This window comes from Euwallacea fornicatus, chromosome 13, assembly GCF_040115645.1.
Source record: "Euwallacea fornicatus isolate EFF26 chromosome 13, ASM4011564v1, whole genome shotgun sequence".
Taxonomy (NCBI): Eukaryota; Metazoa; Arthropoda; class Insecta; order Coleoptera; family Curculionidae; genus Euwallacea; species Euwallacea fornicatus.
Window position 1 is genome coordinate 2,512,486 of NC_089553.1, and position 26,840 is coordinate 2,539,325.

The 26,840-nt window shown below is 38.6% G+C and overlaps 3 protein-coding genes across 7 annotated transcripts in view; 1 reads left to right on the plus strand and 2 right to left on the minus strand.

Moving 5' to 3' along the window:
• Positions 1 to 803: 803 nt before the first annotated feature.
• On the minus strand, positions 804 to 20,537 carry OtopLc (Otopetrin-like c). Its single transcript, XM_066289007.1, has 8 exons — positions 20,138 to 20,537; positions 19,379 to 19,579; positions 19,197 to 19,313; positions 16,423 to 16,652; positions 10,794 to 10,967; positions 10,586 to 10,746; positions 10,344 to 10,531; positions 804 to 9,922 (listed from the first exon to the last, which is right to left on the minus strand). Exons 1-8 carry the CDS (start codon positions 20,350 to 20,352, stop codon positions 8,941 to 8,943), a joined length of 2,268 nt encoding a protein of 755 aa, XP_066145104.1. The 5' UTR covers positions 20,353 to 20,537; the 3' UTR covers positions 804 to 8,940.
• LOC136342817 (neprilysin-4-like) lies at positions 10,979 to 16,438 on the plus strand. Of its 2 annotated transcripts, XM_066289004.1 has the most exons (8): positions 10,979 to 11,477; positions 11,527 to 11,953; positions 13,733 to 13,908; positions 13,965 to 14,639; positions 14,697 to 14,894; positions 15,657 to 15,764; positions 15,815 to 16,063; positions 16,115 to 16,435. In XM_066289004.1, exons 1-8 carry the CDS (start codon positions 10,994 to 10,996, stop codon positions 16,336 to 16,338), a joined length of 2,541 nt encoding a protein of 846 aa, XP_066145101.1. In that variant the 5' UTR covers positions 10,979 to 10,993; the 3' UTR covers positions 16,339 to 16,435. The 2 variants fall into 2 exon arrangements, with proteins under 2 accessions (XP_066145101.1, XP_066145100.1); XM_066289003.1 differs by having other exon boundaries at positions 15,815 to 16,438.
• Positions 20,538 to 22,014: 1,477 nt separating the features above from the next.
• The window catches only part of Tomosyn (syntaxin-binding protein tomosyn), a 78,479-nt gene continuing 73,653 nt past the window's right edge, over positions 22,015 to 26,840 (minus strand). For all 4 annotated transcript variants that reach the window (XM_066288990.1, XM_066288989.1, XM_066288987.1 and 1 more), the window contains one exon: positions 22,015 to 25,701. In XM_066288990.1, coding sequence (XP_066145087.1) covers positions 25,448 to 25,701 — 254 coding nt within the window. In that variant the 3' untranslated portion in view covers positions 22,015 to 25,447. The remainder of the gene's footprint in view (positions 25,702 to 26,840) is intronic.

The window sequence follows — 26,840 nt, forward strand, 5'->3', positions numbered from 1 at the left end:
GGAGGGTGGAGCGGGGGTGTGTAGAATTATTCCACCCTCGCCCTAGTCGTTCGGTTTCAGGATCGAATTCGAGATTTACGAGGGGTTGAAGACTTGATGGAATTTCTGTGGGGTTGTTATCGATTTTTGAGGGTAGCGATGCAGTCGGCTGAGTCATAGATGTTTAGGAAGCACGCGGGGTGGAAATCGTTTGAGGACGAGCGCGGCTTGAGTGCCGAAGTGCAAAGTTAGGAAGTCGACGTTAGAGTTGGCTTTGGTGCCAGCACCAAATGTCGCGTCGGCGCCGTATTCGCAGCTGTGCTGCGAATACGGCGCCGCGCTCTTGACTTCCATTTCTCCCCCGATTTGGTTGTTTCTGGTGTTGTAAGCTGTGGAAATAGTTTGTCAAAACGTCTGTAGGACATTTCTCTGGAAACATAGTTTTACTCTTCGTTTTGGAGGAAATTTCAGTTTTAAAAGAAACTTTAAAATCGTCTTTTTCTGTGTCCATCTTTCTTAATTTTGGGTTTTCTTAACCATCCAGTTTGTTGTTCGGGCTAGTAGATATTAGTGCAAAAATGGAAACACGTGTGGCCTTGCTGTCAGAGCAACAACTTAGTAACCAACGCTTCCAAAAATGTTTTAATATGAAGCAACCCCTAGAACTTATGACATGACCTTTTAGGAACACCCTGTAAATCACTAATATTAATAGTGATTATTAGGTGTTAATAATAACATCAACGAACGAATTTAATAATTAAAACCACTCATTAATTTTTTCCATTTCATATATTGTTATTTCATACTCTTTGTACATAACTATACTATATTCTTACCAATGAACAAATTACTAAGATATTCTATAGATTCAATAGTAATTATTAACAAAAACCATGTTTAACAATAAAAACAACAAAAACATTTCAGGGTAAATGAAATTAATTTTTTTATGGTCTATTTATTTCCTTTTAAATCAAGTGACGAAAACGGTCATTTAAAGATATCGCACATTTATTACGCACAGATATGTTTTGGATCATTAAATTTTATGCTCGAGTTTAAATAGCCAGGAAAAATTATTTTAACCACCCAAGTAACGCCTGGTCTACACGTTTTGTCTTCAGTCCTGCATCATCGGACAAGTGTCCAACAGCTCCAACGACACTCAAGCTTTCACTCTTGGGTACAAACTCTCTCCCGCTTGTGTACGAACATTAATTTAATTCTTTTCCTTTTTTGCTTTACCTTCGCTTTGCCCGTTGTTCATTCACTCCACATTTGCCCTTTTGAATTAGAATTTTAATGGTCGCATTCTCCACGTTTAAGGAGTGAGATCAACGACGAACGTGTGAAAAAGGTCATGAGTGACAAAAAGCACCGAGTATTTCAATCGGGCCTTTTGGGCAGTTTTCTCTTGCCAAAGTCATATTTGAGTGAAGGCTAATGGGGAGAAAGAGGAGGAATCAAAACTGATATCAATAAGCGAAAGGGAGAAGAAATAGTGCCCCAACTTAGAATCCCTACGAGTTTCAATAGTCATTGGATTTTGAAATGTATCTTCTTGATCGCTTCTCATTAGATTCGAAGGATGGCCCCCGAAGTAATGCCTTGCGGTGGTTCCGGGGGGAATAAAGGTAAAGAGAGGACAGGGAGTTTAGTCGGTCAGCGTGCCCTGGATTAGGACGTTAACCCGACACAAAGGGGGCAAATAAGATCGCCGAGTGCCAAGCACCCAATGTCTGCCTGCAGATTCCCCTCAACTTCTATTAAAAAAAAGATTGGAAAAAGGCGGATATGGACGAGAGGTTAGCCTGCCAAAAAGAGTATTTGGAACGTAAGCGACAGAGAACTCATCAAGGAGAAAGACAAATAGTACCAAAGAAAATCAGGGGTACACAAGCATTAAACTGAGATATTCAAGTGTATCTTCCGCGTTTTAGCGTGTTATAATTTTCCCCTACATCAGTCAGTGTGAAGTGACCGAAGAAGATGACGGGTCGAAATGACCTGGACATGTGGCATAAGGAACAACAAAAATTGAGAGAGTTTGCCATGTAACAAGGTAATCTAAATACACAGAGATCTTGGTTTGCACCTCTCTTTTCCAATTCTGTCCAGAGCGCATATTGGACAGGGAAGGAGCACGGCTGTATCATAAACATCTTGTTTGTATACAAAGCCATTATTGAGTCTTTTGCAAGTTTGTCGAACCAAATCCGGTTCATGTCAAACGTCTGACTTTCTGGCGTCTTATTTCTGGACAAATCTGGCACTATCATGCACGACTGAAGACAACACCGTACGTGAAGACCCGGGTAAAGCTATTATTATGGCACAACTTATACAGGGTGTGTCCTAAGTACGGTTCGTAATTTCAGAGAACTATTTCTTATACGATTGAAAGGAAAAAAGTTGCTATAAACGTAAGGCCGAAACGCTTAGACTCCGCGTTACAGGACGTCGAAATTAATATATATATATATATATATTTACATATATACAGGGTTGTCCACTAAACAGGGATCAGACGACTACGACTTATTTATAGTTCTGATTGAAAATGGTTTTTACGGTTATACGTAGGACCTTATAAAGGTACGTTGTAAAAATATTCTCATTTTATACAGGGTTTGCCAAAAAAATACAATGAAAGTTTATGTTTTTTTAAATGGAACACTAACTATTATTGCATTTCTGAATCCTGCGTTCAATTATAATATAAGTTTACTAATATTTTTATTATTAGAAATAATAGTTTTCCTGTTATGTACAATGGAATGTTAAAAGTGACAATTGCAGATGTCTGCAAAAATGCGAATTGTTAACAAACCGTAAAGTATTTTGGAACTCTTTTTTGCTACAATACAGTAGAAGGTCCATATTTTGGTTTGCTACCGAGCTTCGTTCAATACTTTCTATAGGTTGTTCGCAAAAGTGGAGCCAACTTGAACATCAATAAATGGTGAAAATTTCAAATGGAACTCCACTACATTTTGATGGTTCACGAAGCTATGTCCAAAAAGAACTTATGCTCGCATTTAATTAGCTATAGTAGAGTTGGATGGTTTTTGTGTAATTTTATTCTACAAGTTTATGCGATGATAGTACGTCCCTAATTTTAATTTATAATGCGGATATGATAGACGAATCTACGGATGCAGACAAGTATAGACAACACCAACAAATCGCCATTGTCAGGAGTATATGACATAAATCAGAAAAATCAAATAAACATAAATAAAAAAAAAACAATAAATGCTTTATTTGGATTAAAAAATTTTGAAAGAGAATTTTCAGAAAAATTACTTAATATTTTTACTTAACTAGGTATAAAAAAATATTCTCTTAAATTCTTATTTTTTTATCACATAATTAATGCTTAAGTATTCAAACTGTCTACAATTTTGTAGCAGTAAAGGCGTGGCTGTCTTAAATTCTTCTCTTACTCTTTTCTGCATGTTTGCTACTGTAGTCGGGGATGATCTATAGATCAGATTTTTAAGGTGTCTCCATAAAGTGAAGTTTCGTTATATCTGGTGACCTTCGAGGCCACAAAACAGGTCCCCGTCTTCCATTCCAACGGCATAAGTAATAAACTTAAGTTTGTTTTGTATCTTTTTTTTATATACCCTGTATAAATGAAAATATTTTCAAAATGTGCCTATCAGGTCCTACGTATAACTGTACAAAACAATTTTCGATAAAAGCCATAAATAAGGCCGTAACAGTCCGACGCGCGCTTAGTAGACAACACTGTATATTGTAGTTGGAGGTAAAGAGCGGCATTTTTAGTATCAAGTTAATTTTTATCTGCCGCCAGTGGCGTAGTTACGCGTTCGCCAGGCGACGTTTTCGTCATAAAATGTACCATGCCAATGGATTTTTTAACATTTTTAGAAAAATGGCCAGCAACTACAAACAACAATCATAGAAATAATCCGTTTTGATACAATACTAAAGTTTGTAGTTTTTCTAAAAACAGGTTAGAATTAGTAAAGAAAATTAAGAGACTTTTTTGTTGCAAAACGTTAGGAGAATCCAAAAATTATAAAAATGTTAAAAAATCCATTGGCGTTCTACATTTTTTGACGAAACCGTCGAATGACTCACGTCTACCATCACTAGCAGTAGATACAAATTGACTAAAAATGTGGCTCGTCACCAAAGTTCCATAACTAAAATTTTGAGAATCCAACATTGACGGTTCCAAATATATTTCTAATATTTTTTTTTATTTCCAACACCCTGTATCTCAGATTTTAAGTGCTTCCGGCCGCATGTTCATTGAAACTTTTTTTCTTACCATAAGAAACTGTGTCCTGAAAGTTGCGGCCCGTACTTAAGAACAACCCTGTATAGGGAAGATAAATAGATGATTTTTCTGTCATGTTACACTTTAGTATCGAGTTGCACTAATACATACTATGTTATTAGGTACTTATGGAATTACACATATAACGAAGAAACCATGCAAGCGTTCATCCGCAGCTAAAGCGATCAGACTTGTAAGGGTAAATGTATCACTATGAACTAAGCGTATTATTAAGGTAAAAGGAAAACATAACAAACGCCTAAGCTCAATACAAATTTAACAATAGAATATAAACATTTAGAACGTATAGGTACTCAAGTTTGAACTTATAAGTAAAGTTTGATTTTTGGGTTATTCTAGATTAGGTTAGTTTAGGTTGGTTCGGGTTCGATTTGTCCTTAACTGAGAGCGGCGAGAAATGGATGACATTCGAGTGGATGGTTGAGAAAATAATGCACAAGAAAGGTGCTAAGAAGGCAAAGAGGCGAAGAATTTTGCGAAATGAGCAGTAACTCGAGCGACTGAGAACTCTGAAGAAATGCTGACGAGACGGTTCCCAGATGAGAAGAAGAGAGGGGGTGGTTTTAGTGGATAGGTGGGTGGAAACTCGGCTATCACCAACGGGTCAACAAAGATCCCCTGCAGGGTGTCTTTGGGAAGATTTCCACCTATCTGTGGCACAAAAAAAAGGTTCGACTTTTCTGAGAGAGTCAAATTTTCACGATATGTAGAAAACGTCGTAATTAATTCTAATAATAGAGATATCCTATATAATCCTATATAATAGAGAATCCTAGGAAACAATTACAGGACAAACCAAACTTTAGACCAATCAGTTTAACAGACATTCCAGGAAAAGGGCTTGAATTACTCTTCAAAATCCCTTTCGTAGTGAAGGTTGGGGAGAGAAATCTCGTTAGCGACAGATACGATGGGTTCTATAGGAATAGGTCAATGGTGAATGCAAAAGCGACACAAAGTAGAAAGATGTGAGTATTGATATTGCTGGATATGGAAGTACCTTCAACCCCCCGCCCTGGGACCGGAAGTATCGAAAAAGGAAATGAGAGCAAATACCTGGTACAAATGATCAAATTGTATTTTTCCAACAGGAAAATAATAATCCCAAGTGAGAAAATGCTGGAAATCACATGCGCAGTGCCACAGAACTCCTTATTTGACCCAACTCTTCGGAACTACTACTAGGACTAAATTTTGCAAGAAAAAAGGGAGCATGCCCAAAACTGATAAGGAACAATTTTCGGATAAAACCCAGTACGCTGCTATGCAAGTGAACAGGAAGCTGGAAGAAATTCGTCTGGAAGTACCGGGACAAAAGAGTCAAATGGTGATACTGACCGACAGAAGAAAATCAGATGAGTTTCCAGAAGAAATCGAAAGGATCTCAGTCAAAAGCCAAAAAGTTGGTTCAATTAGCCAAAGACCTGGACATGATGTTAAAGCAAGCTACTAGAAGGTGCACAGCTGCAAGTGAAGAGGGGATTGCTAGCGAGTCCTGTTTGTTGTCCACTGTCCTGCGCCGGTTCGGAACGAAGCTTTGAAACACATATTTAGATAGTCTGCTAAGAGTTAATCAAACACTATCTATAATGGTACATCAAGAAGTGTGGAGAAGTAAGTCTCTTTCCGACTCAAGCAATGGCCGCATACGGAGTGTTCGGTGTACACTTACACCGAATAAGGAGAAAGACAGGCGGATTCTGCTGGTTTTGCGGAAAAGTTGCCATAGTGGCCTATACTGTCTTTTACTATTCGAAATTTGAGAATGAGAGAAATACTATCAAATCATGGCAGAAAGGCGATAACCGAAGAAAATATTGCGGCTTACATGTTGAAAGGAGAAATAAAATGCCGTGGAAAGAAATGATAGCGCACACGGCGAAGAAAGATCATCCATGAGGACACATGCAGGAGTGAGGAACAGTTTCAAGATGCAACTGGAAGAAGACAAAGTAATGAACTGCACAAAACCTCGATGGCGATGCTTGCGTGATTTCCACACTCCCAAACCCATCAGGATCTTGCCATCAACGGTCTGATAAAAGAGGATTTCCATAACCTCTATAAAAAAAACTCTAGTTTCGGTCAATCCCGGTTAGTCCGGGTTAGTTCTGGTTTATATAAGTTCCTGGGATCTGCACAAGTTAATGCAGGGTCGTATTTGGAATTTGTGGCAGTGTGATGTTTATTGCTGTGAATATTAATATATTACACTAGTTACTATTTTTAGTTAAAAGGTCTATCCTACGGTTTTGTACTATATATCTTATGAGTATGAACTTCATGAGCATTTTTATCGTGGAATTTCATCGTAAGTGGTATTTGCTCATCCTTTATGAGGTAACGTTAATACTAATTATCAATGCTACAAAAGCACACAAAGCGTGTATAAAAATGTAAAAATACTTATCCAAAGTAATAGGTATTACTATTAATATTATTATTATTATTATTATTATTATTATTATTATTATTGATGATCCCATTTATCATATGTTGCATTAGAGAAAAATTAGATTTTCAGGAAAAACACATCCGAAATCTTAACGTTTTCGGGAGTTGAATATGATGCACCCTGTATTTAAGTAGAAACGTGCGTTCAATAAAGCCAACCTCTAATAGTTAGTTTCGGACATCCACCTCTATGTCTGCATTTGAACCCTATCAGATCTCGTCAATTCGGCGCGTCTCAAGTCAATCAGCAACCACTGTGTTTGGCCTGTAGAAAGATATCTTACCAGCGCCATCTGCCGTCTTTTTTCGCTGCATCTCGCCCAACTCTTTAGATGCCAGCAGCAGGGCTTAGAGTGGGTTAGTTCATAAATGATGAATCAAAGCCAGCATAGGGTCTAGCTAGATTTAAGAAAAGTCAAAATGAATACAATAATAGTCATAGCTCTGTGTCTAATTAATTGCGTAAGAAGCAGGATCTGGTGTACAGGGCCCACCGATAACCAAGGGCAATGAAGCTGAATGTAAAATAATCGTAGGTAAAATCTAAGAAGGTTTAGGACTCGAGCATCTCAAAGATTGGCCCTTATTTCTGGTTTCGATCATACTGGATCTAGTGGTGAGTTCGGCTTGTATTGAATTAGCCACGTACCACGAGGGTTTAAAGGTTCCCGTCCGATCACGAAACTATGGCAAAGTCGGGCATGATTAGTAGTAAATGGATGGGACAGCAGGACCCCCCCGGCTAAAATACGCACATTATAGGTCATCAAGGGTCAAAACGAAACAGCAGAAAGAAAAATCTCCTTCGACACTGATGTGCACATATACCTCAGGGATAGTTCCGTTTTCTAGAATGGCGATTCTTTCATTACCGATGGTTTTACCTGGTAGGCGCCTCGGCGAATCACCCACGCTACCACCCGACCAACCGGAGAAGGTCAACAGGAAGAGAAGAGAAGGGGGGGGGGGGGACTGTCTTTCGAAGACTTTTCCCGTGATAGAAAAAAAGAAAATTTCGAACGATATTGAGTCAATTTTCAATTTAGGCCTTTTGGGTGCTCGAGTTAATTAAACGCAGAGCTACGCCTATTATTGCATTCAGTCATGTTCATTTTTGTCGAACGCATTTCGCCTCTATGCTGACGTGGATTGATCATCTACGTATGAACTAACCTACTCCGACTTCTGACGTTTATAGTCCAAAACTTGGTCGAAATGCAGCAAAAAAGACGCGTGAGATGGCGCTGCTCAGATATTTTCCTGAACGCCCAACATACTGCTGGGTATATCGACCGGATGATGGTCCTTAAACAACTGTAGGTACCAAATACAGTGTTCCGAAGTATGAACAAATGTGCTGTTTCGATTAATTTTGTGAGCAATTCCCACCCCAACCGTTAGTGCAGGCAGTGGAGGAGCTTTTGCTCTGTTGTGAGAAGTCTTTTCCAGACTTTCTTTCTAGCAAGTGCAGTAGGTCCACACGTTTTTCTTTAAGTCGGACATCAATTAGAGGAAGCATATTTTGCAGCATGCGTTTTCCTTTCTTTTTGCAGCGGTGACAACGACGACTCAAAGTAATGCAGATTCAGCTCTGGAATTCCCTTTTCATAAGGATAACATAAAATGCTAAGGATGATACAGTGGTTCTTTCGTGTAGAGTGCAGCAAGAAGAAATTTGTACTTATCGATAGGGAACTTTTAAACCTCGAAGAAACCATAATTTACGTCCGCTTCGTCGAGGATCATGATGTCTATGATCCGATTTGATGATGTTGCCATTAGCGCATGGAAACGCTGTAGAAACAACGTCCGGTTATCATTAGACAGACTTGTAAGAACGTTGATTAAGTCATGTTCCATGTTCTGGCTTGTTCAGCAAGTAACTCTGTTAACAGATCTCATGTCCACGTTAGTTCATGTTGAGTATCATGTCCAGAACGTCGCCAGAACAAAAAGCATTGAAATTTGAACGGGGCTCAGAGGTCACTTTCACTTGAACGCAAGTTATGTTTTACGTCTAGAATAATGATTTCTACACTAACACTGTCGCCACTACGTACAAAATTCCATAGAAAATATTACTACATGTTATTATCTGGAAAGACTCTTGAGCAAAGTTGGTGTTTCCTATTCCTTTCTACAAATTTACATGATTAAATCTCTCATAACCACTACATATAAGTGGGCTTCATCTTGTAGGCCCGTTTCCAAATTTCGCACAAACACACAGTGGAATGAAACCGATAGAAAATTGCCAAAGGCATTGACACGTGCGTGATGATAGTCCAGGCCCACAGGCCGTAAAAATGCAGCTGAATCGGGTGCGATTCGGCCCTCGACTTTTCCAATGTGTTAATAGCCCACATGGCCAAATTGATCACCAGCAGAAAAGTGACGATTTCCCTGCCCGGTTTTTTCCGGATTTGGTCGGGAGTGACGCAGGTGCGTCGCGACGCGTCTAGCACAAAAATCGTTTGACAGGTGGTCTGTAACAAAGAGGCTACAGCTGTAACCAACACCAAGACAGTGTTCTTTTGAATCGTGAATTGGCCCCCTATTATAGTGAACGTGCTGTAGATGTACATCCCCGTCTGAGCCCCCACTAGAAGAATATTGTCCAGCTGCAAGTTCTTGGTTCCGTCGTACTTGAGCTGACGCATTTGGATCATTCCGATGATTGAGGCGAAGGTGGTCATTCCGTACAAGACAAGTTCGCAAATATTAACTTCAATGACCGCTAGACCGACGAACTCGGATCGCGATATCAGCACAAAAAACAAAATAAGAGAGATGATGGTCAGGACTAAGAATAAAATGCCCACGAAGAGCCCCTTGTGCGCCCTGGCACAGTCCACCGAGTAATGGTGAGGGCTCTTTTTGTAGGCGCTCAACTCGGCCCTGGCCTTCATTGATTGACCACTGTGGCTGAGAGGCAGCTTCGAAATGCTCCTCCACATCACATAAAGAATTGCGGCGCAAATAAGACTGTACTCAATAGTACAGGGAAACAAAAAAGGGGAGGCATCCTGTACTAAGGTGCCTATAATGTTGGTCCTGCGACACTCGTAGAGGTGGTGGGGGCCCTTGAGGCCTCTGGCCACTATGTGGTGACCGTGGGCTTCAGGAGGGTGTTCAGAGGTCACTGCGGGGAGGCTAAAAATCAAGTGAGCGACATACAGTTAATTAACGATCAAGTGAATTAATTACGGCGATCGATGATTAACATATGTAGTGCGGAAAAACCAAAAACTTTTCAATTTCTGGAATTAAGAATTTATTCCACTTCTCGAGGTACTGATTATAAAATGATTCATTAAAAGACCCTGTCCGTTAATCGATTATTTTATGTAGATGTTAATTAATGTCATGTCGGTGTTTCGAATTCTGATATCTTGAAAACGGTTAGAGGTGTGAGGTAAATACAAAAGTAACTCAACAAAAAATCGTTAATTTTCGACCCCGGAATTGTGTCGCTAGTGAAGCGTTTACGCATGAATGTTTAGGTGAGGAACTTGAGTTAGAGTTACTCAAGAAATCCATGTCGCAGTAATTAAATGTGATATTTCCTACTTACCCTAAGACGTTGCCTTTATTAGGAATTCTGTGCGATATTCTAAGGGAATTATTCTCCGGATTATAGAAAGTTAGAATTTCGTGCTTGGTTTCCTGGACGAGGACGTTTAGCCAGACGGACAAGTTTGTACCGATCATGTGCATAAGGCCGAATCTGGCTGCCAGTTTATGCTTGTAAACACGCATTTGCTGTCATAAAAATATCTAGTTAAACACGAGAATAACAAGGACTTGATCACGAACCTCATTATTAAGAAATATGAAATACATTTGTATAAATATAAAGGCCATTCTGGTGGCTGGCGTTAGGGCTAGGAGGACGTTATGGCACTTCGTGTTCCTTTCCAGTTCGAAGTATTGTCCGAATTCCAAGCCTGAGTAAATCATGCTGCCTATGCCGAAGGCTTCAAAGGGAATTGTAACTCAATCGAGTCGATCCTTGACTACTTACCCACAGCTCCCATTCTCAGGTAAAAGCTTCCGTAATGGTTCTGCTTAGAGGCGAATGTGGAAGAACCGCGCGACCGGTATTTGGGAGCGTTGGAGCTAGAAAGGGTGGTACTGTTGGAATCGTTATCCGACTCCTCATCGGAAATTACGTCATTAGCTTGGGATGTTGCAGTCTCTGGAAATGCCATTTTAGTGTCAAAAATGAATTGTTTTGTTATTTTTTGCTTAATAGCCTGCTCATTGTGCGAATATACAGAAAGGGGCCAGAGTCAGTACGGAATACCTGAGATTTTGGAGCATGAACGCCATCGAGAAATTCTCAGACACACCAAAACGACATTCCTGCCCGAAACGAGCAGCCTTATGAAACACCCAAGTTATGTTCGGGATAGGCGAAATCACATTTGCAACATTTTCGGTCCCAAAACGCAGCTGTGCCACCAACTGCACGAAGAGGTAGTTTTTGGCAGAAATACCGATATTGTCAAAAGAGCGGAAAGTGATATTTTCCCGAAGATAACGAACAAAAGCGAAGCAGAAGCTGATGGAGCACAGAAAGGCTCCATATCAGTAGTGAAATTAAGCGTTATTACCCAGGCCGATAATCAGGAATTGCCGGAGCGCGAGGAGCAACAGATTTTTTGGCACAATCAAATGAAAAAAGAAGAGGTTCGAACGTTGCAAGGTGACATTTGGGACATTTTTGTAAATATTAGCCAAAAATGTAACTTTAGGCGAAATCATGAAGAGATACATGGACCCGAACGTAAACCCCTGCGAAGATTTCTACGGCTACGCCTGCGGCAATTGGAAAAACTACCTGAAAATACCCCCGGATCGTTCTTCGTTCGATACATTTGAGGTTATCAGACAGAATCTGGATCATGTTCTAGTTGACCTCTTGCAAGAGAGGTCTTGCCCATCAAAAACCGATCGCAAACGCAACCTGAAGAATATATATCGAAGGAAGACCGCCTGGAATAACACCGTAGAGGCCACAGATAAAGCCAAGTTTTTCTTCGTGTCCTGCATGAACGAGGAGTTGATTAATCGAAGGGGTTGTCGACCACTTTTAGATACAATTGAGGAGCTGGGGGGATGGCCTTTGTTGAAGAGTAACCGCACGGAAAGTGGATATGATTTGTTCATGTTACTGGCCCGGTATGCATTTTGTTAGAAAAAAAATTAAATATGCGGAAATTCTCTCGCTCCCCAATAGCCCAACTAAAACAATGCTTGTTGAGTATGAAATAGGTTTGGGCGATTTTGTTCAGAGCCTGCATTGATTAATTACAATGCATTTTCCTCAAACTGACAGGAGGGACACATTTTTCGTCTTTGTCTAATTGCGACAGTTAAACAAAGATGACTATATGATCCGAAAGCTATCGACTTTCTTTTTACAAACCGCGTCGGTTTGCAGAGGCACCAGGGGTGCAATTACCGATTTTTACGGTTAAAATTACTTCTATTGCAGAAAATAATAACTCGAATTGAAATTGGTAACTTTTAGTCTGCTGTAATTGGATTGTGGATTATTGCGCTAGAAAGTAATGGATTACAGGGGCTTTTTGGTTTAATTTGGAAAGGTGATTGTGATTTACCCAACTGAATGCGGCGCTCGCACCGCTAAAATCTACAGGTTACGCCATTTTTTTTTCTTACGCCTCATTCCTTAGAGCTTTTGAGAATTTTCGATCGTTCATTGCGTCGCAAACCATTTTTTTTTATTTTTACGACATGCGTGATATACTTATTTTCGATTTCCACAGCCTAAACGCAACTGACTCAAAAATCAGAAATCACAGAAAATAATGTTAGAAACAATGCGAGAGTTCAAAAACTATAAAATTTGCAGAGTATTTCTCTAAAATTCTTAATATACAAGGTGTCCCTAAAAGTTCCGTACAAAAATTCTACCACAGATGTTTGTGGGGAAAGTATGACGATTTAACCCAATTTATCTTAGTTCAGAAGTGGACGGTTTTCAAAATACAGGACGTCAAAGTGAAGATTAAAAACAGGAAAAAAATTCATTACTTCGTTTGTAGTGCCAATATCTGGGTTTTTAGGGGCGAGAAACCAGACATTGTTTACATTTTCGATGCGCATTATAGAGGGCAGTGTCAGCGCTAGGTCAACTCTCCTTAAAAGGGCATAATTTTTTAATCACTCAGTAAAAACTTTATTTATGACTAAATTTGTGTTTTCCTACCTGCTTTAGGAAAAATGGTACAACTCCTTACGGGCATTCCTTCTTGATATATTTGAAGTTCAATGTTAGCTGCATATATTGAAGAATATCTTTAAAGTGTGTATTATTTATACGTAACAACAGCAAAGTAAATATTTAATAAAAAAGGTGCTATAGAGATATAAAAACATGAAGGAATTTAAAAAATATAAGATTAATTGGATGTTTTGATTTTTTTTCTGTTCAACTGTACGAATAAATATATAATTTATAGTTATTTTTCAAGACATGCGACCTTAAACTTCAAATACCTCAAGAAAGAATGCCCGTAGGGAGTTACACCAAAAATTCCTTTTTCATAAAATGTGTAGGAAAACATAAATTTAGTAGTAAATAAATTTTACACCGGGTGATAAAAAAGTTATGCACCTATAAAAAGATTTCACCTAGCGCTAACAGCGCCTTCCCCGAGGTACGTGGAAATGTAAACTGATTGTGATTTGTCGCCCCTAAAAACCCCCTGGTGCACCATTTTCTTCGGATAATACCATTACAAAGAAAGTAATTAAGTTTTTTTCCTTTTTCTAATCTTCACTTTGACGTGTTGTATTTTGAAAACCGTTTACTTTCGGACTCTAGTAAATTAGATTAAATCGTTATGTTTTCGCCTCAGATATCTGTGCAAAAATCTTTGTACTATACACAACTTTGAAAGGAAACCCTGTATATCTTGATTGTTAATTTAGGCTTCGTTTGTTAAACAACAACGTTCTTATATCACAATGGATAGCACCGGACATGAAAAATGCCAAACAATATATCGTCCACATAGACCAGACTAGCTTGGGATTGCCCACCAGAGATTACTTTCTGAACCCCAGGAAGATTAAGTATATAAGGGCTTATAAAAATCTAATCATTGGTAAATAATCTAATGAGTGAAAAGAACCATATAGCTGGCATTAATAATGGTTCCAGGAACTGCGAAACTTTTGGGAGCCAACATGCAAGACAATGAAAAGGACGTGGATGACATAGTGGATTTCGAAATAGGCCTGGCGGAAATAATGGCTTTTACTGAAGAAAAAGAAAACGTATCGGAGATCTACCTGAAAACTGACCTATCTTCCATCACTCTGCATTTCCCGCAATACAACTGGAAATCTTACTTCAACATTGTGCTGGGATCTCAAGTGGATCTGCGTACACCTGTGGCAGTTTATTGCGTGAAATACCTCCTGGAGTTGGTTCATTTACTGAGCAACACCGACCACAAAATCGTCCAGAACTACGTCATTTGGAGATTTATGCAACGGAGGCTCAACAACTTGGACTTGAGGTTTCTAGAGCTGATACAGCGCTTCAACTTCGTGCTCTACGGGAGGGAGAAACAGCCCCCAAGATGGCAATTTTGCGTGACTCAAGTCAACACCCACATGGGCATGGCGATCGGGTCTCTTTTCGTTCGGAAGTACTTCGATCAAACCAGCAAAAATGACACTATACAGATAACGCAGGCTTTAATAGCCTCATTTAAGGGCATTCTCAAGGAGAGCACTTGGATTGACCCGCACACTAAAACATATGCGAACATGAAGATTGAAAATATGGACCTCAAAATTGGATTTCCAGATTTTGTCTTAAATGAGACTGGTATATGCAAAGTGAACTCTTACAAGGATTAGTCCTGATTTTTTTTATATTTATAAGAACTGTCCATGCGGTACTATGACGTAGATATTCATCCAGAATTTTTCTTCGAAAACGTGTTGAGCACTCTGAGGCATTTGAGCAGGTGTGAGCACAAAAGGTTGGGGTCGGAAGTGAACAGAACGCTTTGGAGCACTTCTCCTGCAGTTGTCAACGCGTATTATAACAGAAACAAGAATCAGATAATGTTTCCTGCCGGTACTAAAGTCTCTTAAGGGTCAAAGTACCAATACACTAATAATTTTGCTAAGAGGGTAATTTCGCGCCTTTTTTCACTGTTTCGAAGGAAGTTACCTTTTAAAGATAAAGCTGCTAGTACAGGGTGTCCCAAAAATGTTCCGACGAACTTTAAGAAGGTGGTGAGACACATCAATACACAATTTTTCCTAAATAAATATGTCCGTAAATGAGCCATTTGAGCAGAAAATGAGCACTATGATTTTGGTTATTATAATCACTTTCTGTTCGTTTTGGACGTTGTTTTATTGATAAATAAATCCTGGTTTACAGTGATTGTCAAAATGTTGGCCATTCGCTTTAATAGGAAGGTTGCACCGTCGGTTCACTGACTTGCGGATCCTATGGAACATTTCAGAATAGCTTCTAGATGTGTACATCTGGCCATTATTCTCGCTAAGAGGTCTTCCTCATTACGAAGAGACGTTTCGTAGACCAGAGACTTGAGATAACCTCAAAAGAAAAAACCAAGGTGGTAAATTCGAGGGAATGCGGGGGCCCAGCTACAGGACCTCCCCTTTCAGTCCATCGGTGCATATCGGTAATTTTTTCAAATGAGAAATTGAAGTTTTCTTTGTCTTGCTGATACATGTTTATTAAAGAGAAAAAAATAGTATTGAAGTCCTCCACCACCACTTAAACTTTGTCGGTATACTTTTAGGGCACACCGTATATTCATCCAGGGCTCTTAATCAATTATTCAATTAATTCAAAGAATTGTAGGGATATTGCAGCCTCCCTTTTACCACAAGCATTTTCCGAAAGCTCTGAATTTTGGTGGTATCGGAGTGGTGATTGGGCACGAGATCACCCATGGTTTTGATGACAAAGGTAATACGGAACGTCCACTGTTTAACTGGCTACTTAGAGGCAAATTATAGGAAGACTCTTCGACCAACAGGGTAACTTAATGATGTGGTGGCGGGACACCTCCATCAGGAATTTTCACAAGAAGGTTCAATGCATGATCGACCAATACAGCCGATACGTATTGCCCCAGATTAGAGTTCCTATCGATGGGTATTTGACCCAAAGCGAGAACATAGCCGACAATGGGGGCTTAAAAGAAGCTTTTAAAGCTTACGAGGCGTGGCTTCACACCAACGAAGCGACGGATGAGACAATGCCGGGTAATTTAATTTCATCAACTAACGAAACCTTTTTTTTTTCGTTCATTTTAGGGTTAAATTTAACCCCAAAACAGTTATTTTTCTTGAATTTCGCGCAAGTTTGGTGCGGCCAACAACGAGTCGAAGAGGCCAAAAATCGTGTGATCACTTCGGTGCATTCGCCCGGTATTTTTAGGGTAATCGGCGTATTGAGCAATTCCGAAGACTTCGCCAGGGAGTTCAGTTGTCCTTTAAACGCTCCCATGAACCCAGAAAAAAAGTGTGCCGTATGGTAACTAACGCGGGTCAAATCGATATCTATTTTTAGCTCTTTTATTCAGCCTCATTATTGTATTCCCATAATAATTTATTATACTTACTAACGTGTGCCAGTTCAGTATCTCTCTTCTTCATCTCTCTTTTGTCCCGGAGCAGGACCAAGTACATGTAAAACAGGAAGAACATGCTTCCGATGTACAGATAGAGGTAGTAAGCTTCGTAAAACGAGGGAGGGATGTAAGTTGATATGACTTCTGCCATCGGAAATGCTGTACCCATCACCACAAGGAGCTTTCCATACAGGGCCGATAGGGTCGTGGCCAGGGCGTCGCTGTAAAAAAAAATATTTTTTTGGACGCGAAAGTGCGAAGGAATGCTTCCATATGGCCTTAAAGTTATGTATAGTTTGTCTACAAAGGATCCGGAGTTTTATATATGGTCTAATTTTAATATATAGAGTGTTTCTAAATTACGGTGCCAAGTTGATATCGGAGGTAGTTTACGTGATTTTATGACGGAAATTCTGTATAAATATGTCTAAAAATGCTTGATAAGAAAAATGCGGTGCATTATATGATAGTTTGGAAAAACATAATTCCATTATTTTCTTCCAAAGGGCTTATGTGATTTTATTTAAAATTGAAACTAAAGATATGTCCGCTAGCTGCAACAATACTAAAATTGATGAGTGCATTATTTTTAGTTGCTACGGCAACCAAATAACAGGGATAGCCTAGAGGTTGTTTAGTAGGTTATTTTTGTGCGTGCTTAAAATGCGTGTTTCGCCAGCATTTCTTGCAGTTTGTTTAAAAATACACAAAAAAGGTGCTCTGGTTTAAAATCGATCAGCAGCACCGTTTTCGAAAAAAATGACTAAGGTTGAAGTGCTGCGCAACGTTCGATCTGTATTAGTCTTTTAGATAAAAAAAATAAAAATTAACAAATAAGTAACAACAAAACAAACTTAACAAATGTCACTGTACAAATTGTGGAAAATATCTTCCACTAACAACAAACGCAAACTCTGGCACTTTTGAGGAAGTTAAATTGGACTTTTTCTGTACTTCTCTCATTTTGGTTTATCTCCGCAAACGCAACTTCAGTTCTTTGACCAGTTTTCATTAGAGATTGCTCTACTGTAGAGTTTCTCCTTTACATTTATCCCATAGATAAAAATCGAAAAAAATTAACTCAATGTTTAGAAACGGCCAACATGACGGAAAACTAAACATTGACAACAGAAAATAACAAAAAAGCCTGGCAAGACAGATATTCGAAATCTTAACAAAATGGTAGATGAGCAGTGCGCAGAATCTTACACTTTATCATTTCTCTCGAAGACAGCACGTCCTATCGATTTTAAACCAGAGTAACTTTTTTGTTGTTTCTTAATGAACTTTAAGATAAACTAATCAAATATACGCTTTTGAACGCCCAAAAAAACCTACTGAAAAAATCTCTGTGCCGCCCCTGTCATTCGGTTAGCATAGGAACTAAAAATAATGTACTAATCGATTGTTATTGCACCTGACAGACTTATCTTGTGTATAAACTTTCAGTAATATTGCAAAAGCTCTTTGGAAGAAAATAATAAAAGAACGTTTTTTCAAGCTATCATAAAACGTCCCGTATTTTCTTGACTAAGCATTTTTGAACATATATTTATACAGAATATCCAGCATAAAATCACGTAATTTGCCTCCCATGTCAATTTGGCACCATAATTTAGAAACACCCTGTATTTCTTTGTTGTAACGTTCTACGACAGAAGTAACGCGTCAAGTAGGCTGTATCGATAATAGACCGATGTCAAAGTCACGTGACAACGGCACTTGTCAAATATGGCTGATTGTGAACAGGCTTAGGATTTGTGAAATGGTGTTGCAAGTAGGAAAAGAAAGGAAATTGAATATTTATGCTGAAAAAGGTTTGGAAAAATTAAAAAATCAGTACAACTGACCCAACTCGGAAAAATGCAGTGTATGAGACAACAAAGAGGGTAAAAAACGGCACAGATATGAAACATAGACAAGAATAGAAGTATGTCCGTATACCACTGAAAACACAAGGCTACATATCAAGGAAACGGTAAAAAAACCTTGTAGTGATACCTCTACAAAGTCAACGGAGAGTAGTTTCCTACCAACGTTTTTGAGAAAATTATTTTAGTACTGTTTTATATTTGACTCAAAAGTTGTTTCCACTTTGATACAAATCACCTAAAAACCACCTATCAAGAGAAAATGTTAAAAATTCCAAATTTCCCACTAAAATTATTCCGTGGAAAGCAATGTCTCAGCGTGATCTCACAATTCTCAATTCTACATCAACTCTACATCGACTATACGTTGATGGTACCGTGAACAGTGCATACTATTGTAATATTCTAAATGGTTTTGTTTTTACAACGGGTCGCGGTTCATATCCAGAGGACTGGCACTTTCAGCTGGATAATGCAAGAACACCAATTCCTAACAATTCCATGGCCGGCAACTTTACCGGATCTCGATCCCATTGACAAAACATGGGGACCAATGAAGAGTGAATTTAAACGAAATAAAGAAGACTTGATTCGGACAGTCTTGCAGGACTGAAACACTATCACCAAACGTTATCGGGGCGACCTAGTTTCGGCTCTACCTGGACGTTTAGAGTTAAATGGAGGTTTTATAAGCAAATGAGATGAATTATTTGTTATAATTTTATAATTTAATTAATAAAAGTGTATATATATCGAGTAGTTAGAATTAAGCTTTCTTTTTCCTGGATATTTTCTAGACGGATTATATTGTCGAGTCACAAACGGGAATTTACTGACCCCCACGAGGTTATAAAAATAGATCGGACTTTCTAAAATGGGGTAAACTATACTCACGTCCCCAACTGCCGCCATTCAATTTGCCGCTCTGCCCTACTCAGTCTTCGTGCCGCAGGAAAAGACTGCGGATGGTAGTAGTACCCTGATATAGTAAGAGGCATTGATGATATTGGCCTGAAAAACGTAGTAATTTGTAAAGTTCTTTGATTTGTTTTCTTTTTTTTTTTAATTTGGCTTACTTGTGTGCTTGAATCTGCACCGTGGGTCCAGATCCGACTTGCTTAGCGGTTGATTTCGAGGGCGACGAGTAGCTAAGTGTTTCCGGTGACACTATAACTGCGTGCGGAGACGCCGGAGACGGTAAAAGAGGATCGCGGCCCCCCAAAGCCGCGCTGCTTCTGCTGCCTCCACTCATGTTTTGAGGGGGAATGGTGGGCCAACTGCAATAAATCATTCGAATAAAATTATTTACGATTATTAAAAGATCCCTTTCTAAGGTATGACTGAGCAATCTGAAACCTACTGGAGCACGCATAAGCGACAATTTTGCAATTATGTTGTTGAGCCAATAAAATAGTATTAGCGCTTCGCTTAAACAATTGATGTTATTTCGGGCCAAAGACTTCTTTACAAAGCGGGAAAAAACATTGATTTACGAGAGCCATTATCGGATTTGGAAGTTTCCATTTCCTGCAGCAATTCGTTCCCTGTCGATGTCGTTGAACTCTGAGCTGGGGTCTTAATACCTTAAGGCGTAAAATATAGTGGAAAGACGGAGAGCCGAGAGCCATTGAGCTGGAATTAGTAATGTGTTGGTTGCTAAATGTTTAGAACAGAAATTGTACGACTCGCTTCCAGCGCCTTTTAAAACACAAAATTTCAGTCAAATCATAGATTATGCGCGATTAAATATCCAGAAATTCTTGGTCACTTATGCGAGATCCATGCAGCTTATTCATCTTAGTTCATCTCGATGTTCGTGACGCATAAATGCTCACCTGGTCGCCTCAGTTTTCATGATCAAAGCAGTGGGGGTGGCGGTGATTTCCCCCGTGGTGTCCCCCCCAAAATCCGCCCCCGAAGTGGTTGCCATCTCCTCGATATCCGAGTCGATTCCTCGATCAAAGTCCATATAGAAGGAGTCCCTCGAGTCGCTGGATCCTCTCCTCAGCTTCAAGGACAAGTCGGGAGAGCTGTCTTGTTGCTGATCCATGATCTTTTATTCAATAGATAATTTACGCGTATTGGTAGTAAAAATAGGTATCACATTTTGTTGTTTTATTAGTGTAGATTTGTACTTTGATTGAAGTAAAGATTGGGAAATGAATTCCTGTTGCACAGGCTACATTTTCCTGGAAGGAGAAACATAAGCAACGGGGCTACTGCGTAGCAGGACCGCGCGGCAGACGGATGAAGACTGAGGCGACGAGTGAATAAGGCCGTTTCGGATTTGCTTTTACTGCGGCTTTTGCCTTCTTTTGCTGCTGCCGCCTCTGAATTGCGAGAATCGTAATGTCCTGTCGAATGTAGAACGGACAGCGGTGATAACCCGCAGAAAATTTAGGTGTAGCCTTGATCGAATATGCGAAAAAGCACCAGAACTGCAAAAGACTGCAGAAATAAACAATACAATTTATCCTACATAATCTCAGGAGTAAAAGTCGTAAAAATAACTTTTAGTTGCAGGTGCCTAAGGTTTCTATAGGGATTCTAAGAAAAATACCAAATGTAATACATGGCTGAAAACGTAATTTTATGACGATTTAAAGAATGCATACATTCGATGTTATGTCCATATCAAATCTCCGAAAATAAGCACTTAACAAACAAAGTGGCAGCACTGTTAGAAAGTTTTCAAAAAAGTACCTAAAAAATATGAAATTTTCATTCCTCTAACTGTAACCGTACGAGAGTTATTTGCAAAAAACGAAAACCGCCAAATTCGTTTTTTTTCAGATTACTTCATAATCGTTTAGAATTTAGCCAGTATAAAAACAAATTATCAATTTACATTAAATTACACAACTTTTTCCTAACTTAAGCCATTTTATATCTATTAGCGTTTCTCAGATATCCATGCTGTTGATCCTTATCTGGGACAGCCTGGATACTCTATATTATTTTTTGGATTTCAAAAATCATAATCGTCCAATTCGAGTTTTGACCGGAGCATATCAAAGCTATATCGTATGGCTTCTGCGAAAATAAATCTCATTGATATCGGAGCACTCAATTTTAATTAAGTTTTTTTCGTGTAAAATTATTATGTACGCCACTGTTTTTTTGAAGGTTTGTTCAAGGTACTATTTTACTGAAAATTTATCATTTCGTATCGGGAAAGCAGAAATGCAAGGAGGTATATTTAGCTCTTGATGGTTTTCGAACAGACTTTCGAGAAATCAATATGGTCCATACACGTACGACAGAATTTTACTGAATTTAACGTTTCGTATCAGGAAAACAGAAATGCAAGGAGGTATACTTAGGTCCTGGTGGTTCTCGAAAGAACCTTCGGCAAACCAATATGGTCCATACCCATACAACAGAATTTTACTGAATTTAACATTTCGTGTCAGGAAAGCAGAAACGTAAGGAGGTATATTTAATTCTTGATAGTTCTCGAACGAACCTTCGACAAATCAATATGGTCCATACTTGTACAACAGAATTTTACTGAATTTAGCATTTCGTATCAGGAAAGCAGAAACTCAAGGAGGTATATTTAACTCCTGATAGTTCCCGAACGAACCTTTACCAAGCCAATATGGCCCATACACATACAGTGTCTTTGACTAAATTTAACGTTTCATATTAGGAAAGCAGAAATGTAAGGAGGTATATTTAGCTCCTAATAGTATTTTGGAAATAAAAAGCGTTTCAATATACAAACAATTCATTTATATTTCAATAGAACAGTAATATAATCATTTTGCACATAGTTATGTAACGTAATCTACTAACATTCCCTCTGTACAAGTGTGGTGAATTAATTTAAGTAGCGCCATCTATGAGTAATGCGCAGTAGAAAAAACGTTCCTGCTTTAAATGTGTAATTTAATATGGTGATTTCCTTTGACTGCAAGCTCTAAGATGGCGCTACCACCCGGAAATATTTACCTGGCGCATTCACCATTTATTCCCCAATATCGGGGATTTAACTCTACACTCTACCGGACTTCTAAAAATCTATAGGTTGATGAAAGAAAAATAATAACAACGTCCAACAAAAAACAAAATTATGGAGGCTGTGAAACCAAATATTATGTATCGCGATACTCTTATTAATACTATTTCTATTATGGCGAAAATGGTAACATTGAAATGTGGCGTGTGAAGTAAACTACGACTTCAATTTTCTGTTGAACGTTAAGTAGGTCTTAATTACCATACAAGGGGCAACAATACGATTTTAAACTGAGTGAAAAAATCTGAGGAGATCTAGAATCTTAGGTCTATCTACATAAGTGCTTTAATGGCCAATTACCAGGGCATGTTTTCTCTGTGCTTCTGACTATCACTGATTGATGTCACAGCCGCATTTTGGCTTAAATTTCCCTTCGAAGTAGCCATCAACGAACAAAAATCATAGTTAAATTATAGTTAATATTTACATTTAAGAAACCGAATAATTAACAATGAAGATTACAAGAAAATGTTTCTTGAATGCACCTACTTAAATAAACGCATTATTTTGATACAATTGCTATGGCACATGGGAAATTATAGGGGGCAAAATTATGATATTTATCATTTGCCTGCAGCTTTGCATTTAATGGAAATCATAAGAAACCAAATTACACATATCCAGTTCTAAGTGGTGTGAAAACTATTATAGATACTTATTGTCAATTGGAGATACTGAAAAATAGTCAAAATCTTAACATTAGCTAAAGGTTTTTAATAGACTTGTTATTTACAAATATTATTGCAGCAGTAAGCAAAATTTCTGTTGGGCTGATACGTCTTTTACTGCATACTATAGCTAAATAATGAAGAAATTTGTTATCGGGATAGCTTACACAAAAATCGATATTTGTGGGTAAATACATCTGTCCATTACAGTGGGACAAAGTTGTGGTTAAATGGTAAAAGGTCAAATAAATTCAATTCAATCAAATTTTGTTTGTGGCGACTTACTACTTTTTGTGCTACTTTCACCAGATACAGTCTCCGCAACTTCAGGAATATTCCGAGATTCCATTTTTCCACAATCTTTCAAGAGTTCAAAAATAATAACAGCCACATTAGTGATAACTATTAACTGTACGAAATTGCGTGTATTCTAATTAAAAAAAACATATGTATTTAATAAGGTATTTAATTTAAAAAAGTGTATAAGAAAGGCGTTGTATTTTAGATTAATATGGTAGATATAGAAAATTTGCACTATATTGAACCTCTGTACGCTTTGTCGACCGCCACAGACATGCTTTGCTGCCTGGAACTCGTTAGTTTTTGTGCAATCACTGTGATGTCTAATTTCTTCATTTTTTGCATATAGGATAATTTACCACTCTTAAAGCTTTAACAGTAACCAGTGGCGCCACCCGGCCGCTTGAATCAACGATGAAGTCGCGCCACAGAGCTGTTCGTTTGAAAGGGTAACAAAAGTTGTTTCTACAAGTTCAGTTAAGCTGGGAAAAAATGGATTCTGACAGGAACATTTTACTTTTCGTCCTTCTACAATGCAGCTTTATTCGCCAAAGATGGTGACTTACATGGATGCAATAAAAATATATGTATAGACCGACTTTTGAGTAACTGTTCGTCGGTTATCGAGAATGTCTAATGCTTTCTTACCCCAAAAATACCCGAAGTGAGATTACAGTTTAACTCGTCTTATCCTCCGAAATTATACTGGGTGTCTAATATATGATGGCATCAATTCCAAGGGATGATTCCTTGCCATATTTTATGATAAAAAGTCCTAACAAACGCATCTCCTATCTTGCTTCATTCTCGTGACACAGGGTGTTAAAATTTTTTCCCCATAAATATATTCGGACGTAGCAGCGATATCTCGAAGAAATTCAGTATTCAGGAGTTTTCCGAGACGGGAAATTTAAATATGATATCGGCTTTACTGCAATCTGTGGCGCGACAAAATCGCTGATCCAGACCGTCGTGGCAGTGGGGCCAGTTGTGGGACCCCCTCTGGACTTCAAAGTTTCAACTTTGTACATATTCCTCTTTACGTACGCGCAACAAGTTCACGAAGGAACCAAACCAATCAGGTTTAAATTGGAGTGTTAAAGTAGCGGAAGCGCTTTAAGTACATACATACTCGTATAGATGAAAGGCTGAATTGGAGCTGAAAATTTGATGAGAGTCAAAAGAAAAGCCCCGTTTTCTTACGAAAATCAATCGTTTGCCTGGGACACAAGCAATACGGCATACTTGGCACATTTGGCGTCTCCTAAGCTGTTGTTTTAATATACAGAGTGTAATGGAATAAGTCAGAGAGATAGGAATCAAGGCAGGGGTTGGTAATTTTGGAAAGGAACGCGATGGAAAGTGTGAGCAAGTTCGTGGAATATTGCCATGTTCGAAACAGTGCGAGCTAGAAAATCTCTTAAGTGGAAAAAATTTGTCATTTTTTCGGAATTTCAAAGTGCCGTGTATGGCGGTATTAAATTCTCTTTGGCACCGCCCCAAACTTTTTGGACCGGTCTGAATCTTGCATTTTTCGCTGAATTTCGAAAACCAAAGGCAATTGGGTAGCACTGACATTTGACCGATTTTGTATCTGTCTCCATCGTGGAGACAGCAATAGTGAACGCGCTTTAAAAAAAAAAAAACAGCTTGTGTAAAGACGTTATGGGTTATTCTCATTGCACGGAGGAAAATCCATTGCACTGAACACTCTTTTATCCCGTACAAATATAAAATATGTACTTTGTGTTGTACATCAGTTAAAATTTAATAATTGCTTTAGGACCGCTACAGCTAATAATGGAAGATAGGTATATCTGAAGCGAGAAACAGCTGTTTTCTAACTCGACGAGGGCTAGAATGTTCCTACCTTTCAAGTAAAAATAACGATAATTACAAGTTACAGTCACATACACACACGTTAAGTCGATAGTAGCAAACGTAGAAATAGTCCTGACGATTATTTTATCACCTACTTGACTGGTATTAAAAAACTTACCGTTAACCTCTAAAACTGCTTAATATTGTGTATATTTCTCTACGGGCTAACGCTCAGAGTGGCAATAAACGCGAAGAAACAATGAAGCCAAAACTCCCAACAACGGGAAATACTTAACTACTTACAACCCGAAAGTGCGCAAACGTGCGGAACGTGCTCATAACTGATACCACTTTTTGTCCTTATATTTGAGCATCAGCTCATGCGCTCCCGAGCTGAAGTTCTCGGCCTCATTGCGCATCCGTTCGGCCCTGTCTTCCAATTGGCTGAGCTTTTCGCCACGTTCGAGCATCAGCTTATGCGCACGGTTCACTTCGCTGCATGCGCTCGACGTCCTTTGACCGATGTCCTGCATGCTGCCAGGGATGTGTTTCGCAGTCGCTTTGCTGGCTTTGCCACTTTGCTCTCCAACTGTTGAAACATTTAAAATTAACTTTTTTATTTGATTAAAATTTGTTTTTGACAAACAAGTTTGTTTTCTTTCTTGTTCGAGGTGTCGAACCATCATCAACTTTAGAAATGACAGTTTGATATCCAAAATATTTGACGTCATTGTGAAAGTTTGACATCTCTAGAGATGACAGTGGTGACACGTAGGTACAGTCCCATGCGTGGGAGTGTTGTTGGAAGAATGCGATTGGCCTGTTGCAAAAGTTCAAATCGGATGACCGTGTCTGAACACTAACATGATCAGAATAATAAGTGAGAGAAATTGAGTGTTTTATTACCCATCTCTGTTTGTTGCATCAGCTTAAAGTAGCACAACAATACCCGTAGAAAACAATGTTTTGGAACTCGAGCACAAAGACTTGTACTCTCAATGACAGAAAATGCCATTTACGCCACTCGTTGTATAATATATTATTTCTTCCTACCTTGATGATGTAAGTGAAGGCGGTTCATAAACATACCGGCACACTTTCAGGGAACGTTGAGCTCATAAAAACACATATTTAGTTCGAATGAAATTAGATCGGAAATCAGTTCGTTTCCAAGATATAGAGTGTTTAATTTCTTTTTTTATATTTTTTCAGTATTTCAAAAAACTTTGAAATAAGAACTTAAAATTAGGGAGACGCCATGACAGGATAAATATGCATGTTCTGGAGTAGACAGAATATTCCACCAACACCAGTGACGTCAGTTCAATCATTTAATGGGATATTTTTAATGAAAAAAAAGATACGCTACTGACTTTTTTAATACGAATACATTTTTTAATATACCTTCAATTTTTAATTAAAAAAAAAGAGCCTCTTAATATTTTGTTGCGCAAATGGCCGTTTTCAAGGTAAAAAATAATTTTTGCATTCCTGTGCCCATCAAAACAGCCGATATAGGCTTCCAACTGCAATTTTTTTAAAGTTTGTTTAGGCAAAAATTACTTTAATTCTCTTTTAGTAGAGGGGGAGAACATGAAGACAAACATGTAGGCAACATGCCTCATTGCAAAATAATACTTTTCGTTCAAAGTATGATTCCGTTAAATTCTGAACCATTCACACATGTAAGAACGCTGGATGGCCGCATGGACGCCACTGGTGTGGAGG